The sequence below is a fragment of the Pipistrellus kuhlii genome, unplaced genomic scaffold (genome assembly GCF_014108245.1).
Source record: "Pipistrellus kuhlii isolate mPipKuh1 unplaced genomic scaffold, mPipKuh1.p scaffold_m20_p_6, whole genome shotgun sequence".
Taxonomy (NCBI): domain Eukaryota; kingdom Metazoa; phylum Chordata; class Mammalia; order Chiroptera; family Vespertilionidae; genus Pipistrellus; species Pipistrellus kuhlii.
Window position 1 is genome coordinate 18,780,346 of NW_023425562.1, and position 20,500 is coordinate 18,800,845.

Genomic DNA, 20,500 nt, shown 5'->3' on the forward strand with positions numbered 1-20,500 from the left:
CAGTTTCAGTGATATTGCTGTGTATCTTAGAGCTGAAGAAACATCATTACTAACAAATCCCATAGAGAGGTTAATAAGGCAGATACTCATCAGGCTGAAAAGTTATGTGAGTATTTATGACCTTTACATATGACATTTATATATGTGCGTGAGAGCAAAAGCCAGGTGGCGAGAGAGTGGTGGTGAATAAATTATTAGTCAGTGTGCAAGTGTACAGTAGATTACCCTAGAAGTATGGCAGCAAAATACAGAAAAGAAGTTGGTCAGTGGTAAAAATAGTAATGCTCTCTTGGCTGTTTTCCTTAATGGCATAGATTTCTTTTGGGGTGGAAGTGGTGATGTTTAATTCTTACAGTTGAAATTTAAATATAGTTTAAAATAATATGACCATAACTCACTAAGTTTCTTTGAGCTTTTAAAGTGCTCTTATGCCTTGAAAATACTATTCATGTTGTGCTTTGATCAGGGTGAGAAATACACATGTAAACGTTCGGAGAGTAGGGGTTAAATTGATAATATACTAACCTCAGGATGTAATCTGGAAGTTATATTTTTGGTTATAGTCATTATACCTATGTGAATGTGTATACAGTTTGATGACTTCTATTAAAGATCAAACCAGAGAAAAAAATTATTTCAGGTTATTAAAAAATCTGGTTCTCAGTAATAAAGGCTTTACTATAAAGACAGAATCCTCTGTGGTAATCAAATTGTCTTTATAAAGGGAAATATTTCCAATGTTTATAAAATGAATTTTTAAGTAGAGATTATTACATATATACAGCATATGAAATATTTATCAGAAATATATTCTATTGCTTACTAGTGTGGCTGAATTTAGACTATGATGACATTCTATACGTGGAAAACTGAAGTCCGGATATTTACACTGTTTCTTGATTTTCCTGATGTTTTCATAATTTGGAAACTTTATGCAGTGTCATATGTCTTTGTATGCTTTGAGAGTCTGGTTTTTCTCTGAAGTTTGATCAATAGGATATCATCAAAAATAAGATAATAAAGGAGGGGTTGTAAGCCTATTTTTCATAAAGAATGGGATTGACAATTTTTCTTCCTGGAGCACAAAACATCTGAATTGCAGTAACTATAAGTAAAGTACTTAAGCTTGTTGCTTCTTGTTGCAAACAGGGTAGAAAAAGTTAGAAAGAAAATTAAAGGATAAAGTTGGCTAGAAGATTTAAATGTCTATTTTTTAACAAACTTTCTAAGAATGATTTTAAATATCCATGAAATTAACTGAGAGGATTTTAAATATCCATGAAATTATCCCCTTGGTTTTGACATTATGTGAAATTAACTATATATCTATATATCTATATCTATATATATATATATATATATATATATATATATCTATATATATATATATATATAGTAGACCTCTTAAAATGAGCAATGGAAATAATGTAGAATCTTATTTTTACCTTTAATTATGGGAGTTTCCCAATAAGCAAAACACATGTTTAGTTTTGAGTTTGTAGTTTTGCTTTTGGTTTGTTTTGGGTGTTTTGTTAATATGTGGTGTAGGAATCCCAGAGAAGCATCAAAAGGAAAGGAGTGATACAAACCTGTCCTGATGAGTTCATTTCTCATGATCGTTGGTGGTTTTCCTGAAATGTTTCTTCTTCTATGAGGTTTCTAAATCAAGAAGCAGCAGGAACGGGCAGAATTATGAGTCCAAGGTTCCTGCAGGCTCATCTACTTGTTGTGACTTTTGTCTGCCTCAGTCTCATTTCCAAGAACAAATTCACAAAGTATGATGTCAGCTCTGCTCTGTATGAATTAGGCACTGGGGTAGTCCTAAGGACAAAAAGACACATTAAACAATGTTTTTGTACTACAGGGCTTCTTATTCATCCTTTGCTTAGTCATTCTTTCCCAACATAAATTTCATCGATGACTACTAGAGTATTTATCTTTTCTAGCACTTTTTAAATCCTTCTTTAATTAAGGCTCTTCTTACTCATTATAAAATGCAAAATAGACACCCTCAGAATTTGTATGGATTCAAAGCCATCTGGGATAATATTTATCTCATGTTTCTAACACATTTGTTACTTCCTCCCCTTTAGTATTTTGGTAACATTGCTATTATATTTTCTTCAGTTACCATAGGGTAGCTTCTGATGTGCCCAGTGCATTAAGAATTTAGATTCCAACTCCAAAAGGTACAAAGGTAGAACAAACCCCAAATAGGTAGAAGAAAGGTCATGGCTTAATCATTGGGGCTGCTAGAACTTATAATGACTTCAGGAGAGGGATTAACTTACTTATTGGATTATTATTTAATTATTCAAAACAGGAAGCTGGAGGTATTGTAGCCTAGAGCAAAAAGATGTTAAAAATATCAGCATCATATTTGAGAGGTGTCCCAGGAAGCAAGAGCATTTCCCTACCCAGGACTAACTGTGACATAAGACTCATTTGTAGAAAAGCATTCCTTATATGGCCCTTTCTATCATTTATTTTTTTAATTGTAAACAAATTCAAGAAGGGAAAGATAATAAGATACTAATAACAGTTTGTCACGGGTTATATGGGGGATATCGCATGTGGAGTATATACAAAAAGAAGGTAATGGAGAACAATGTGGAAGGGAAAGTATATCAAAAGGAAGAAGGGAAGATATGTGAATACAATGTTCATCCTTTTCAGTAGTCAAACAAAGGTAAACTGTAAAACTATGTACTATAATAGTGACCTGATGCACAAAATACATGCACATTAAAAGGGATATATTTTAGGGTCTAGATGCAGGGGAATGGATTTCTTGGTTGGCAGGCTGCTGACAGCAAGCTGACCAACTGCTGATTCCAGGAGGAATGGGGCTCCTCCCTCCCTCCTCTCAGGGTCTGGTTTGAAGGCTGGCCATGCCCCCAATCACGTGAGACCCAGAGTTCCGTTATGCCCTGGCCCGGGCTCAGAGCTCTCTCCTGCTCAGACCCATCAAATTTATCCTAACTGCTCCTCCCCCTGCTGTCCAGTCGCCCCCAACTCCTCCTCACACCACCAGCCTGGTTGCCCCTCACTGCCCCCGCCTTTCCACCCCCCCCCCCTGCTTGCTGGCCTGGTTGCCCCATGCAGCCTGCTGTTCAATCATTTAGTCATCCCTTACTGCCCCCCTGCCAGCCTGGCCACCCCATGCAGCCTGCTGTTCGATCCTCAATCTGGTCATTTTAGGTCATGATGGTCCCTGGCTTTTTATATATTAGGATTATTTTTTCCCAAGATGTCAGAAGTCTTCACTTCTATGATACAATGACATTTATATTTTCATTGGTTCACCTCTTAGATGGAAACAAGTCTAGCTAAGATCAAGATAGAGACGTGAGCAGGGGTATGTTGATTTCTTCTACCTCTATTCCATGACTCACCTCCGCCATTCTATACTGTCACTGTTGTCTTCTCTCACTCTTTCCTTCCCTTTCCAGCACTAAAAATGTTCTGTCCACTTCCCGTTGCTTTTCATCAATGCCTATGTTGTAGATTCATTTTTATTTGTTTTTGTCTAAGGAAGGACATCTACTTTAACAATAGTAGTAGTCAAACCCCACTTACCAGCTGAATGACTTTGAGCAAGTTACTTATCTTTTTTGAACATTGACTTTTCCATCTCAAGGTGTGAGCAACAAGATATGTTTCAAAAGGCCTGTTTGAAAGAACATACAGGACAATGTAGACAAAGTTGTTTTATTGTAGTTCATTGAACCTGAGAGAAAAGGAGGGGGTATGTAAGTTTTACCCTTTTTCTCTCTGAGTTCCAGGTCACGGAAATAATAGGAAAAAGGGGGCTTATAACCAAATGGGAATCAAGGACCCAAGAGAATCATGGCCCTCGGGAAGAACTGGGTAGGAGCATTCCCTGAATTTAGGATTATGGGTTTACCAGCTGTGAGTTGGAACAAGTAGTAGAGACTTGCTCTGTGGGAATCAGGCCTTGCCTTTTTTTTTTTTTTTTTTTTTTTTTTTTTTTTTTTTTTTTAAAGAAATGGAGCCTTCAGAAAGTTCAAGGCCAAAGAGTTGGGAGTTTTCTAAGTCTCAGGGCAGACAGGTTTAAGAACTTGCTCAGGGACCAACTTTGCACATTAATTCTACTCTTCCACCTTCACAGAGAGATGGCACAATGAAATTCACCTTACTTGTCACTCAGAATAGTCCAGTCTTACATCTTATACCTCACATGGGGAGAAGTAGAAAGGGAGAAGAGATGGGCAGAAGCACCACATTAATACATCCTTTGTTTCCTTTGTCTTTGAGGAGAAACAGGAAGGTCAGATGAAAAACAAAAAGCTTCTGTTCCCAGAAATGCCATTTAAATACATTTATCACCCTTATAATATACTTCACACAGGAGATTAAATGATTTAAGATTGATGCCAAAACTTATGTTTGAAATTCACTTAGGAGGAATGCCTGAGGCATTATACTGTAGTTTAACACAGCTACTGTCTTTTTGTTCAATACCTGTGCCCATGAAAAGGTAGGGAGTATTACACATTTTTCCCTATACATGTCTTATTTCTTTCAGGACCTCAAAAGCTCCTTACATGTGAGAAGTCTACACAACTACCTGTCACTTCCATATGCCCACAGACAGCCTGAGAGCAGAGAGTAGGTACTAATCATAAAAACATGTCAGAATAAGATTATAGTTTCTATAGAAACTAGACTAAGAGTGGCTGTTGCCTTTGTCAGGCATTATAGAATAGGTCAGAGTGGAGAGGAGAATCCAGGCCTCCTCAAAGTTACCCATGTTGATTTTATTCTTAAGGGTGAAGGAATGGAAAAATGAGATAGGAAATAGGAAGATGTAGTCAATGATCAGAAAATTCATATTGAAAACAAAATCATGCTGCACACTGGGCTCGGGTTTGATGTGGGTGAGTCAGTCTTTTCACTCCATTCCCACGGCAGGTTCATCTAATGTTTCTCACCAAGAATCATTTTACAAGGGAAAACCCTCTGCAGGGAGACCAGCAGGCATGTGCACCTGGCAGCCATATATTATGCACCTAATGAGCAAATGACATGTTTAATAACTGTGCTGTGAAAATAAAGCTTAAAACAGTAAATTCCTGCTGAGGCGGCTCATCCACCTCAGAGGCAAACTGCTGGCCATCTCAGAACTCCAGCATCATTCTTATTCCAACCCCTTACTGGGTCCTGCTGAGAAAAAATAACATTAAATCCAAAACTATGCTCACTTAATTAGTTGTATCGGTGTCGATCCATTTATTTAGCCTATCAACATTATGTGTTTCACCTCAGAGTCACCTGGAACACATCTTTGATATGCACCCTGGGTAAAAGGACATCGATAGCACTTTAAGATTGAGCATTTGTCAATTTATGTTTTTCAATGAATCATGGATTATTTATACTCAGAGTGATTTAATTCTGCTTGTTTATATTTGGACTGAATTTAGCCTTTTGGGAAGGCCACTGTTGTTAGTTTGAAATAAGAATGCAAAATAGCCATAGTGGATATGATTTTTCATTAATAATTTTAAGAGAACATTATAGAACTTTTTTCTAGAAAACACCACTTTAGAATCTAATTATTGTAATTTATGAGTTAAGGATTCACTTGCTGGAGATTTCTTTGGATTCATTTTTTTACCAGTGGATTAAATAATGCTTCCTTAATCTCTAGAAGAGCAAAAAAATCCTAAAGTAAAGTTCAGTTTAGATAGAATAGCTATATTCTCCTTTCTTGTATAATTTCTTAGCTTAAAGAAAAAATTGTTTAACCTTTATAGATATAAAAATTTGAGACCCAAAGAAATAAGACTACTTATTTCTTTGGGTATCAAAGTAAGACTGAATCTCCTTAGTCCTAGGCTAGGACTCTGCCTGCACATTTGGATGTTTACTTGAGTACTCATTCTCTCCTTGGAATTTATTGTGTAGGTCACACACATCATGCTATGATGGGGGGGGGGGGGGCGGGGGAGTAAATATAGGAAATCACAAACCTTTTATCATGAAGATCAGTTTGGTCTTCTAGATTGGGAACCCCTCATCTTTCATTTGCTTATCTTCTTCTCTGCAAGTGACAGGTTTTCTTGCTCCCATTCTAGAAGTCAGTCTTCATAGTTGAGAGTGACTACAGAGAATCTTGATGGCCAGGCTAAAATTATATTAAATTAGCAGTTGGGCTCCATGGAAAGAATTCTTTTAATTTCTGTCTTTCCTTTTCTTTTGCTTTGATATATTTCTAGTCCTTCTTGACTTTTTAGGTTTAATAGCCTAAAGAAAATGTTTTGGTTATTTTTCTAATTGCTACAGTTTTCATTTAATGGCTCACTTCAAGTGTATCAAAACACCACCAGATATAGCAAAAGCTACTATTACTTATAAGAGCCCATCATGGAAAAGAAGAGCCCAAAGAAGTGGGGAGCATGGCTCCAAAACAAAGTGGCTTTAAAATGCACTTCTGAGGGTAGTGTAGAAAAGGCCAGATAGCAGTGAAGGAAGTGGGACAAAGAAAGCCCCAGTGCAACTGAAATCCAGGACATTTCAACAAAAAAATGGACTCAGGATAAGGGGTCTCCCAATAGTTGCACTTCATCAGCAGATGAGGGGCAACAAGATTATTCCCAATGTCCTCTTCAAACTCGACCAAGCTTCCAGTCATCACTTAATTTTCCAAATGACAGGTAATTATACTGCTTTTTCACTTAAATTTAGTCCATGATATGAGACTGGTTACTTTATATAAAAACTAGTGGCCTGGTGCATGAATTCATGCACATTAGAAGAAATATTTTAATATTGCTATTCGCCCTTTCTCTATAATAGAAGTAGCAACCAAATTCACAATCCACAGTGACAGATAGAAACATGCATGAGATTGGCACCAGCGAGATGAGATTAGATAGATGATAGATAGATAAATAGATAGATAGATAGATAGAGATAAGCTTGCTTAATTAGACCTGCTTTCTGATTTAACTTAACTTTTTCCAGTCCAGTGAAGCACCCCAACTTCTCTTTCAGGTAAGTGTCAGCAACACAGCAATAAATGTCAACATGAAGCATATCATAATTATAGATCACGCAGGGAGAACAAAGGATAAAATATTTAACTGCAGCAGTGTTTGACTATATTCAGTGCAGTGAGAAAACCTGAAGTCATTTTCAAGATCCACCATTTCTTACTTCTTTTCAGTAGGTTCAACTTTCTAAACTTTCTAAATCTCCATTTTCCAGCTAATGAAAAGAAAATAGGTTTCCACCAAATCTCCTATTTATCTTCTCCAGGACTTCTGTGAGGATTAAATGAGATAGGATACAAGGGGGAAAGCTTCATAGATATTTATTTAAAGTGTAAAATGTTTGCACCTGGCTATAACACAAGTCGTGTTCCTGGGCTGAAGAAACTGTAAGGAGGCTAGTTGCTAGGGAGGGGAAGCCAGGCATTACTATGTGGCATCATTATCCAGTGCCTACAGCCACCATTTCTGGGCTGGCCATGGAATCTCAGCCTTGGCTGGGATTTGGTGGGCTGTCACTCCAGAGTGGTGGTGAGGTCTGTGTCCCACTTGGGGAAAGCCGAGTGTTGCTTTGTTGGCCAGGTCTGCACTGCCATTTCTCTGTAAATGGCAAGTGTGCATCACAGCTCCTGCATTGAGCATATGCCCCCCTGGTGGTGAGTACACATCATAGCAACCAGTTGGACAGTGGGAAGAACACTTATCATATTAGCCTTTTATATATATAGATGTCTGTTTGGTTTCAATGGTACAGAAAATGGGTTCAGAATTTAGCCTTTTGGAAAGGCCACTGATAAGGTCTCAGACATGCGTTGAAGGATTAAAGACATGTCTCACAGACTAGTGGGAGAACAGGAATGAGGACAGGAGCCAGTAACACATGGTAAACTACTGTACATAAGTGAAAGAAAGAGCACAGCTTGGTAGGCTTTTAAGGACCTAGGCTTTGCCAGTGTCCAAGCTTAAAGCTTCTGAGGTTCAGAATAGAAAATGCTGAATCTGCTCCAATATCAGCATAACTCCACAGCATAGGTCAGAGTGAGTGCTCACTCAAGAGCCAAGTCTTGGTGTCAGCTTCCCAACACAGGATGATTTCAAGAGAAACTTTGTTTTAAAACATCCATTCCCTTCTACTAAAAGGTAATTTTGAGACCTAGATTGTCCTATTGGCTGTTGACAATATCTCCTGGGATATTCTCCTTGTAGTCTTTTCTTTGACTTTCATTCATTAAAATGAAAGAAAAATATTTCAGGGCATAGAGTACACTAGAAAAACCTTGCTAATAATGAGCTCTCAGAGACTCTTTAAATTCTCCTCCTGTACTGGAATTTAATTGAAATTAATTCTACCTTGATCTCCAGGGACCTCAGTGTTCTCTTCAACAAAATAAAGAGCCAGGAAGGTTTCAGCATTCTAAATTTCTTTGAATGTGTGAATGTTACTTGAGAAAAGGCAATCACTTGAGGTTTAAACACATTGTGTGGTCTTTGAGTCAAGACAATGTCTTTGATTCCTTTTGCAAAACGCACTGTGTCTTTTGCATTGTTCAACACTCAGAAGGTTCTAAATGTATAATTGTTGCCTGGACACTAGAGACAATCAATTATTATAATGATCTTCTCTTTACTGGGTTTGAGTTATGGTGCTCTTTAGGCATACCTGCATACACACAGTATATGCACTGTGATGTTTAGGATCGTGGGCAAAAAATATGTCATCAGAATATATTTTTATAAGAACTATAATTTCTCTACATATAAAACTACAAAAAATAGTCAAATAAATATTAGGAATTTATGTAGAACAGTCTGATGAAGTCTAAATGTATTCTTATACATTGCCTAATATAAAATAAGAATTTGAATTGCTTATATAATCAGCTATGCTCATACCATTTGCTTTTCTTGTGTCACTCTCTTTATATTTATCTAGGTTAAATGAATTGATTTGCAATATATGTTAAACACACAGTCTATGTGTTTAGTTAAGAGTTAAATTATATTTTTTCAGAAATAGTTTAGCTTATTTAAAATTTTTAAAAATAAACAAAATAAGTGGGTTTCACCATCCAGGAACTCTGAGTCCGAATTGTAGCAAAAACTTATATTTTATATTATATAAAATGTATAATATATAAAATTATACATTTTATATAATATAAAATATATGTACAGGAAATGTTGTTAAAAAGCAGCTGTTCTCTGAAACACAGGGAAGGAAGAAATGGCACCTGGACTATGCTAGAAGGAGCATCTTTCCATGGCAATAAAACTAAACTCAGGTGTAAGCAGAACATTGTAAACATTCCAGAAGGAACTATAAAAGTCAATCAGAAAATGCAACTCACAGTGGGAGTTCCATAGATACATTCTCAAGCCTTGCCAATGCTCCCTGAAAATTCCCCTTTAAACTCTTAAGCCTTATACTTAATGAATCACCTACAATATTAATGTTATTGCATGTGTTAGATCATCTGGAAATCCCTTTCTTAGCACCTCTACCAGGGTTTTAGGGCCTGCCTTTGTATTTGGGATTACAGCTAAATTGGCTCCGGGAACAGTGTGTTTATAGTCAGAGACTAAAGAGAAAAGGGTAGAGGTGGGCTTAATGTACAAGTGGTTTATTCATATCGAGTGAAGACCAGCTGGCATTACAGTCTCTGGAAGAATGCCTATTGTTCAACCGGAGAAAATTGGTAGTGAGAACTGAGCATATGTGACAAATCCAAAATGACTTGTGACATAGCAGTCAGTATCAAATTTATGTGGCCATTTTTTTAGCCCAACAACCGCATTCATCACATTACATCAATGATGTTTATTCAAATTGTACTATTTGGATAGGATTGGAGGGTGTATAGATCACCCTCTAGTGATAAATCATTCCAACTGCAGACTTATGATCCTTGAAGTTGAAGGAAAGAGTGAAAGAATGTAAATATGAAGGAATTACATGTTAGGCCATGGTCTGAGAAAAGTGCTTTTGTTAGGATTTCTCATTTATTGCCAGCCTACTAGACAGTTTGCATCATATATATATATATATATATATAGTTGTTGTTGTTGTCATTGATTTCAGAGAGGAAAAGAGAGACAAAAATATTAATGATGAAAGAGAATCATTGATTGGCTGCCTCTTGCACATCCCCTATTGGGGATCAAGCCTGAAACCTGGGCATGTGCCCTGACAGGGAATCAATCTGAGACCTCCTGGTTCATAGGTCAATGCTCAATCACTTTGCCATGCTGGCCCAACTATTTGCATTTTTTCTTTCCCAAGAAGTAAATGCTACCTATTTCTCTGACTGTAGAATAAATTTTGAGCTTTATTAACTGGAATTACATTTCCAAATATGATCAAAACAACTTACAACTTTTTCCCTTTAAATATAGAGTATGGGATTGGAATCATTAGAATTCAAATATCACTGATGATAGAAATGAGCAATTTTTTTTTTTAATCCTCATCCCAGGATATTTTTCCATTGACTTTTAGAGAATGAAAGGGAGGGGGAGAGAATGAGAGAGACACATTGATTGGTTGCCTCCTGCATGCACCCTGATCAGGGCCAGGGATTGAGCCTGTAACCAAGGTATGTGCCCTTGAATGGAATCGAACCTGGGACCCTTAGTCTGTGTGCTGATGCTCTATCTTAGGGGTGTCGAACTCAATCAGAGAAGGGGCCAAAATCTAAAATCCAGCCTAAATCGCGGGCCAAATGGTTTACTGAACAGTCATAAACTGTCATTGTGATGGAAACGCAGCGGAGTGCAGTGATGACAGCGCGGTGCGGGCCACATTGCAAGGCCTGGCGTGACGGATTTGGCCCGCGGGCCTTGTGTTTGACACATGTGCTCTATCTACTGAGCCAAACCAGCCAGGGTGAAGCAAACTTCTTTTAATTATTTAATTCAATATCTCCTATGCTTAGGTCTTAGTTATGATGCTTGATTACAATGCATGAGGTATACTAGCCTTCATAAACTTTTTATTTTAGGCTATAGGAACAGAATGATATTCTTGCTATAAGCTAAGCAGAGTTCATAAGGCAGATTTCAGACTCAAAAGGAAAAAATAGCCATTGCTCACAGCAGACAGAAATGTTATCTAGAAGTAGCTCAGCAATTCTTCAAACAATTTGCATGAACTTTGGAATGTATTTTATTGAGAGAAACTGTACTGATCAGGACAGAATAATATTTTGCTTTTTCCCTAAAGATAATTAGTAATGAGATTTTATCAGGTTAGCCATGAAGGACTCTCTCTCTCTCTCTTTTTATTTTTTTTTTTTTACTATTAATATAATATCTAATACTCGTTTATAGGTCAGAGCAAGGATTTCTTTAAACTGCACAGAGTCTATGGTACTATTCAATATCTTGGGGCTTATGTAGGTGGTTTAGCACCAGGCTTTCTGGCCCAAAGCGGAGACTGACACCAAAAGAGCTTGCCTGACACTTCCTAGGGTATGACGCACAGCCCAAGCTCCCAGGCAACCTTGCTTAGCATGATTTGAAATCCACTTGAAATTACATGAGATGGTGGAGCTTCATCTGGAGGCACCTAATCAGAACCTGTCTGCATTTAGTAGCAATTAAATGAGCCCATTCACGGTGTCAGAATTCATCTCTAAACCACATAAGGCACAATAGCCTAAGATCAATGCCAACCCTCTGGATTGGGCTTCCATGCTTGAGAGATTGATGGCCAGGCTGCTTCATCTCTTCCTTTTGTCACTGTCACTGTGCTTTCTCTTTCAGGGCCTGCTCTTCCTAAGACTCATGTGAAGACAGCCTCTCTTGGGCTGGCAGGGAAGGCAAGGTCTCCTTTGCTTCCTGTGTCTGTGCCAACGGCCCCTGAAGTGTCTGAAGAGAGCCACAAACCAACAGAGGATGCAGCCAATGTAAGAGCATCCCTCCACCCCGAAATTCCCACTGTGTCACCTGAAGCAGGGCCTAGGACTGTGTGATTGAGCCTAACCCAACTAGAACTCTCCATTAACCGCAACCATTATTGCTCTGTTGTTTGTTTTGTTCTGTTTTTATGCACTTGAATGAGAAGAGTTTGAACTCTAAGAGAAGATTGTAGGTGGGATTTAATTAAATTTAAAAATTACTGGTACTTAAAGGCAATCCTAGAATACATGTGGTAGCTACAGAATGTGTGACTTTACATACATATCTATATAATAGGTATCTATGTGTGTTTGTATGTTATTATATTTTCATATATAATATGTATACCAGGTCCTTAAATATCATTTCTTTCAGCGTTGTTTCATTATAATGTTGATGAGATGCCATAAGAATTGAACACTTGTTTGTGTCAATTAGCTATAATTAAATTAGTTTCTTCATATGTGATTTCACTTAAAGTTGCAGAACTCATCAATGACATAAGTGAAGTGTGTGTGCGTGTGTGTGTGTGTGTGTGTGTGTGTGTGTGATTTTACTTAAAATCATCAATAGAAATGTGGAATTGAGAAGAAGAAATTACACATAAAAATGAAGGAAAGGATTTTTAAGAAGGAAGTAAAGAAGGAACTGACATATTTGGAAAGTAAAAGGGGAAGTTTCTTTAATGAGATAAAATGTGTACTAAGGGAAGAAGCTAAAAAGTGATTAAATTAGAAAACTCAGAAAGAAAATCCATGAAAACAACATAATCTAAATTTTGAGAGAACTACGAAGTGTTTTATAAAGTATTGCCTAAAGGCAGCAGTTTAGAAAACTGTAGAGTGTTTCTGAATATAATTCAAGAGAAAACATTTAAAAGAAGGCCAAGGAACTGACTTATGAGATACTCTGTGAGATGGAGGAGATTGAGAGATTCTAACCCTTTGTAGACCTACTGAACCAAATCCCTGATAGCTGATAGTCTGGTATTACTAATGACGTGGTGCTAGCGACTCACAGTGAGAGCTATACAGAGTAGGTTCACTAAGAATCCTGCAGTCTAGATAGACTCTTCATTTTATACACCAATAAAATCCTGCCATAAGGTTACCTTCACAACTGCGCATAGAGCCAACTCTGATTATAGTGAGAATTTTGTTTCCACCTATAAACTGATGCCATAATCCTCAGACTTTTCATTGGTCAAGGCAAAGCCCATCAAGTTCCCACACAAAAGGGTGCCTAGGTTGGGTTACAAAGAAAAGAAACTTAGTGATGTAATTCTGCTCAGATCCTCATGGGGGCCTCTAAAAGAAAAGGAGCTAATGTATTGAAAGTGTACCTCGTGCTGTACTGTGATAGGCACCGAACATGCCACAAGATGCTCAGAATAGCCTATAGAATAGATGCTGTTATCATTTTATATATAGCAGAGAACTATATATATACACCAGAGAGGTCTCCTAACTTGTCCAAGACCACATAACTATTGATTATTAGATCTTGATTTGAAACAAGGTATTTTTTTCACTCTAAAGCTTTTTCCTCACTACAGGGATGAAGCTGGTGAAAGAGTATGCAATCATTCATCACCACCTTTTACTAGTATCCCCATTAATGATTATATTTTGAGCACAGCCCCTGATTATGGGCCACTGTGTCTCCCTGGAGAATACAGAGTGAACCAGCTAGACATGGCCCCTGTCTTCGCAAAAGAATGTGTGGCTATTCATCTATTCCAGTGGTCAGCAAACTCATTAGTCAGCGGAACCAAATATCAACAGTACAACCACTGAAATTTCTTTGGAGAGCCAAATTTTTTAAACTTAAACTTCTTCTAATGCCACTTCTTCAAAATAGACTCGCCCAGGCCATGGAATTTGTAGAAGAGCCACACTCAAGAGGCTAAACCACGGACTTATACTAACACTTTGCTCTCTTGTCCTTTCTGCAGGTGTACGAACAGGATGATTTGAGTGAACAAATGGCAAGTTTGGAAGGGCTAATGAAGCAGCTTAATGCCATCACGGGCTCGGCCTTCTAACACCCATTGCCGAGTAGATGGGTGAATTTTCCGGGAATTTTACAGCGTATCAAGTACCCATCAACAGCACATTTGTGTTCCAGAACTCCCACCAGTGCACAGGACAACCATCAGGACCACTCAGTTCCAGAATAACCTGAAGCAGTGCAGGAGGAGAAGCAACAGTCCCTTCTAGCACAGGCATCAGGAATTCAAATATGATGACAATGGTGTCCCTCCACAAACACAAGGACAAGTCCGCACCGCACTGTCAGAGCTGAAGCTGCAAGAATAGTCCTGGGTCTTTCCCACCACAGTGATCTCACTGTCACAGCTAATGCTTATGTTTCCTTCATCCAGGCCTGTCATCTCGTTATGTGTAGGTCTAGTCTTACAAAATGCAAGTGCATTACTTGAGCCTGTACCATGCCATGGCAAACCAGTGCAAGTTCACGCTTTCATTTGCAACTTACAAGTTCAAAGCACCCACAGGAATTCTCTCTACATAGCACCAAAGGATTGGAAGTTTTTCTGACAGCACAAAAAGTCAACAAGTGAACAAACAAAAGGCAGCCAATGCTTGTGTTTTGTAACTTAGTCATTCCTCTTGCCCAGGTGGTGGGTATTAGCAAGTGGCTGTAACGCTCACCCATTTTTAGCAAGTATTTGTGAATCTACCCATGGTTAACACATTATGTCTGGAGAACAGGGACATGAAAGTCTGCACCCATGGCAGCAGTCTATTTCCTGTAAGAGGATAAAATATGCAGTCTTCTCAGACACGTGGTAATTATGTGCTTAAGGCCATAATAGGACACTCTTCGATTTGGGTGGCTTTTGGGCCATACCACACTGTGATGACATTTCAAAGATTCACCCAGGCCATCTTCCTCAGGAGTCTGGCTGGAAGAGTTCCCCTTCCTCCCTGTCCCTCCCTGAGTTCTCCTTGGCAGCCAGCCTTGGGCCAGGTGGCCAGCTCCACACATCGCATGGCCTCCTGACCAAGGTTCCTGAACCCTTCTGCAGAAATGGCAGACTCCTTGAGAGCCCTGAGGAAGGGAAGGAAGATGGAAGGCAGTTTCAAATATCACTTGACTTGGTGTCACTTCCACCAACAGGGCTCTCACTGGCTTAGAGTAGGCAGTTTTGGTAAGTGGCAACCAAGGGCCCTGTTGTCAAGGGGACCTCCTATCCCCACCCCAACCCCCACCCACTGCCCCCAGCTTCCCAGAGTCAGAGAGGAGCAGAGGGTCAGAAGCCACTGGACACCTCTGACACATCCAAGTTCCAGTAGCTGCTTGTCAAAGCTGCATCTTCATTGTGAGCTAGAATTGTAAACTTTTATTGCCCTGTCTATCAACCATTGGGAACTACGTGAAATTAAAAACATTTTGAGTACAACCTTTTAGTTTCTGAATTTTCAGCTGCATTTGGAATTAATCCCTGTTTATGCAGTGAAATTGCCAAAAGAGAGCTAGTTTGCATATTTATCAGTTCGGCAACTTGAAAACCCAATAGGAGAGTTTCCACTGAATTATTCCTTTCAGCTCTGCCTTTGATTTCAAGCTTGAGTAGGTCATAATTTTAAAAGAGCATGGAAGGGATGGGATCTTTACAACCTAATAGCTCCTTTTATTAGGTGGGTAATTATATACAAATCCCTGAATGAACTATTTTGAGCAAAATGGCACTGTAACAGAAGTAATAATTCAGATTATTTTTTTACAGTTTTATGTCGGGAAGGAAATCTGGTGTCAGAGAGAGAGGGCTTGTTGAAATTGTTCATGAGGAAGTCCGGTCCATTGATGAAATCATTCCCTCAATAAGAGTGCTTGTTCAATTTACTAAGACTTTCTTGAAGTCCTTCTGAAGAGCTACGTGGCGTTATTCTGCGGGCTGTATTACTCTTATTTAACATCTGAGCGCTTAGCAGGACTCACTGACCTGGAACAAGGCATTTCATATGAATTTCCATAAAAAATTCATTACTTCAAAAGAGAAAATGCTCAGTAGGCTAGTCTTACCTTCTCGGTGTCTTCAAATGGCTTCTCCATTTCTAATATTCACAAGCAAGGCACTTGACATGCAGGAAAAGCCACCCTGAATGCTGTTTGTAATAGACTGCCGATCTCAGACTTCAGGGGTTGAGTCCTATCTTCAATCTGTAGGCTGCATCTGGACAATAAAGACAACTAGCATGTTTACAAAATTCTAGACTCTTCAAATCAAAGTCATTGACCTTAGGAAATAACATTTTTTAAATACACAAAAATACACATGGTTTTCAGTGGGAGGTATATTTCTGATGCATGCTCTCGAAACAAAATATAATGGTTCATTTTAGTAATTATTGGCGATGCTAATATGCCTCAGATCCATGCAGTGAATGTAAAGAAGTATCCATTTAAATGATCTCGAGAGACTCTTGTGTGATTTATCCAGTGATTTCAATATACGAGTTCACCACAACTCCCATACAACTCTGTTCCCCACTCAGATAGCTCACATATGTGTCCAACTGCCTGACCAAGTTTACAGTTGACTTTTAAACTCCCCAATCCCCTGATCTCTTGACAAGAAGAAATTTAGGAATACTGCAAGATTGCCTCAAATTTGCTCCTACTCTGAGTCTAGCTCATGACATACAGGGCTCTTGAAGCTCATAAATCTGACTCCCATAGGGCGATGTGTGACAGCCATCCAGCAATGCTGCCGCCAGGACTCCCTTCTCCCTGCAAAAGGAGCAAATCAAACGTGGCAGGGCATGCTCGAGCTTCCCCTGCCCTGTGCTGCCCTATCTGGCAAGAACCGCCTCTTGAAAACTTTTGGTATTTTTATTTTGCATTTCTTTCTGATAAAGCTAGTAGGTAGTTCAAAAGGCGTAAGGCATATTTGGATGATGCTCTAGCCAAAAGTTAAGTATTTCTCAGTGATTCGCATTCAGTAAGAAACCAGTCATAGCTATCTCCATGTAAAACAGAGTTAGAAGCTTCTAAGATATTTAAATAATGGAACTTTACATTTGGGTATTATAAAATACACAATTCATTTGAGCAATCTGGAAAAAAAAATAAGCATATCAAGCTTTGGCACTCACTGGCTTTTCCAATAAATAATCTCTAAGTACAGGTCTTTCCGGAAGCTTTTGTAGTCTGTGCATTTTTATCCCTTCTCCATTTTATAGTTTATTGCTCTTTTAGAGACAGGGAGGAAGGGAGAGGGAGAAAAACAGAGAGAAACATCAATGTGAGAGAAGCATTTTGAGACCCAGCCTACAATCCAGGCATGTAACCTGACTGGGAACTTAACCAGCAGCCTTTTGGTGTACAAGAGGATGCCTAACCAACTGAGCCACACCAGCCAGGGTTCTCCACCCTTTGGATTCATCTGTCTGTTGCCTTTGGTTAAAGAAACATCTTCAGGTCTTCTCTATTTTTTAAATATATTTTTATTGATCTCAGAGAGGAAGGGAGAAGGAGAGAAACATCAAAGATGAGAGCTAATGATTGATCGGCTGCCTCCTGCACACCCTCTGCTGGGGATTGAGCCCACAACCCATGCATGTGCCCTTGAACATGGGACCCTTCAATCCACAGTCTGATGCTTTATCCATTGAGCCATGCCAGCTAGAGCAGTTCTTCTCCACTTTTAATAGAGTGTCTCACATATGGAGGTAGGACTGTAATTCTGACCAAAAAAAAGTCCCCGATAAAGAGATCACCTTTCCATTTTCTATAAAATTGTAGCCCAGACTCAGATTTCTTATAATTTTAGAGTGTCTATTTTTAGTCTTGAGGGGGGGGAAAAAGAAAAGAAAAAATCCCTAATTTTATATGTTTTTAGAAAACAAAATCATCTGAACTTTGCAACAGCTGTGGGACAAGATTGCTTTTCCTCCCTCTTACCATTTGCTTCATGCAACCGCAGACCACCCGGAAGGCCAGGTTAGCATCCCAACACCGAGCCCACCACATTCTGGAGCTACGGCAGCTCTCCTACACTCAGACCTGCAATCTCCCTTTTTTTTTTTAAATTATTCCAGAGCAGCCCCTGACTCACAATTCATATTTCTCTAGCAACTTTCAGGAATCACTTGAACAATTTACAGAAACCCTTTCCCCTGGATTCTCATGTTTTAAATGAAATTGGATAGCTGGGGAAATCACAGATTGTTTTGGATACTATTCCATTCTATTGGAAAGTATGCACCCCGTGTCTCAGTGTCACTTGCAGCCCAAGTAGCTGTTTTCAAAAGGTATTGATCCTGAAAAGAAATGCCTGCATGTTTCCTGGTCAGTGAGATTATGGAGGAGACCAACAGCACACCCACAGCAACAGCGAAGGTCTCCTCTGCCCTGCCCACGGCCTGCTGCCAGGTAATGCTCACGTGGCATGCTTCAAGAGGCACTCTCAGAAAGTTTTCTCCTCCTGCCCTCCAATGTACCCTTCGTACATTGTCATCCTAGGATGTGGGGTCGGTAGGAGAGCAACAGCAAAACTCTACCACATGTCCGAAACACGGACACATGGGCCGAGGGAAGTCATTGTGCTGAAAGTATTTTCAGATGCGAGGAAGGAATGTTGGGGAGGAGGAGAAGCGCTGTTTTTTATTGTTGTAGGGTAAACCTGACAATTCTGAACTTGAATTGTCAGCTTGTTTGGGGGCTGGGTGGGTTGGGTATGGGGTGTACTTTTTATAAGTAATATTTAATTTATTATTTAGAGTGGCTTCTTTTTGGATAATTTATGGGGGGTGGAAAAAAGGAGATCTGGTTGGGAATTTAGATAAAGCTGTTAAAGCTGCAGTGTTCCATGTCTCAGAGGGACCAGTTTGGATGAGTTGTCCACTTGCTGAGTATGAGGGTAGCCCAGGCAAAGCCTCCACCGAAGCTCCATCACCTCCGCCTCCTCCCTTTTTGGGGTCATTCAAACATGACAGCAGCACCCCAGAAATGTGCTGATAGCATTTCCCAGACCAATGCTACTCATCCTCTCTAAGGGCTTTGCGATTCGAGCAAATTGTTAATGTGCTAGTGGTAGGTTTATTTGGTAGAAATGGGTATACTACAGCTTTAACTAGCCTTCGTAGAAAAAGAAAATTTTTGTGGCAACAAAACACCTTTGAAAAAAAAAAAAAAAGGTATTTTGAGCCTACAAAGAATTTCTTTAAATTGTCAGACTCTAGAATTGTTAACCAAATTAGACTAGTGATTGCAATATTTAAGTGTAAATCTTGTTCTATGAGAAAGGAGACTTGCTTACAGTTTAAAACAATGACTGTTTCTACAAGATCTTGTATACTACTACTCGAGGAAAAGGGGTTTTGTAATCACTGTAGAACAGTCTCATATTCATTTTTTATAGAAATGGTATTCCAATGGTGCATTTTTTGTTTAATAAATAAAGTTTTGATACAAAGTTCTCTTGTCATGTTTTTTTTTTTAAATATTAAACTAGAGGCCCAATGCATAAAATTCATGCATAGGGGAAGAGAGTGTGTCCTTCAACCCAACCTGCACCCTCTCCAATCTGGGACCCCTGGAGGGATGTCCAACTGCTCACTGGGATCAGGTCTAAATGGGCAGTTGGACATCCCTATCACAATCCAGGACTGCTGGCTCCCAATCACTTGCCTGTCTACCTGATTGCCCCTAACCACTTCTGCCTACCAGCCTGATCATTCCCTAACCACTCCCTTACCAGCCTGACTGACACCTAACTGCTCCCCTGCCAGACCAATTGCCCCTACTGTCCTCCCCTGCTGGCCCCGTCACCCCTAACTGCCCTCCCTTGCCAGCCTGGTCACCCCCATCTGCCCTCCACTGCTGGCCTGGTCCCCCCCCCAACTGCCGTCCCCTGCAGGCCTTGGACCCCCCAACTGTCCTCCCTTGAGGCATGGCTTCCCCCTCCCCACAGGCCTGGTTGCCCCCAATTTTCCTCCCCACAGGCCTGGTTGCCCCCAATTTCCCTCCTCTGCTGGCCCAGTCACCTGCTGGCCTGATTGTCCCCAACTTCCCTCCCTTGCAGGCCTGGTCCCTCTCAACTGCCCTCTCCTGCTGACCATCTTGTGGCAGCCATCTTGCGTCCACATGGGAGTGGCCATCTTTGACCACATGGGGGCGGCCATCTTGTGTGTTGAAGTGATGGTAAATTTGCATATTACTCTTTTATTAGACAGTATGGTTGACACAAACTCACCTGACCCTTACCCCTACCTATCTGTTCTTATCTGCAGAATACATACTATCTTTTTGACCTGTAGCAGAAGCTCTGCTTGAATCCTTAGACCAGTTTTATGCACATGCTCAGTATGCCTCAACTCCAACAGCCAATGCCCATGATCCTTTTGTTGGAGAAACCTCAAGCTTCCAGAACTTTTTTTGCCCACATGCACAGGGGAGCTGGCAATGTCTGAACACATCTCACCCATAGCTGATAAGTACTCCAGCCCCTTTGCCCCTGAAGGAGACAATCTGAGGTATAACCCAATTTACTGTTATAGGCAGTTAGACATGAGCAGAGCAGGGATGCAGGGCCAAGTACAGAAGGCAGAAATCCTAGGGTG

General features: G+C 39.7%; 1 protein-coding gene across 1 annotated transcript in view; it reads left to right on the forward strand.

Moving 5' to 3' along the window:
• The window catches only part of LOC118707861 (netrin receptor DCC), a 151,325-nt gene extending 134,329 nt beyond the window's left edge, over positions 1–16,996 (forward strand). Inside the window, exons 16-17 of the mRNA XM_036418706.2 lie at positions 11,778–11,920; positions 13,867–16,996. Coding sequence (XP_036274599.2) covers positions 11,778–11,920; positions 13,867–13,956 — 233 coding nt within the window. The 3' untranslated portion in view covers positions 13,957–16,996. The remainder of the gene's footprint in view (positions 1–11,777; positions 11,921–13,866) is intronic.
• Positions 16,997–20,500: the final 3,504 nt, after the last annotated feature.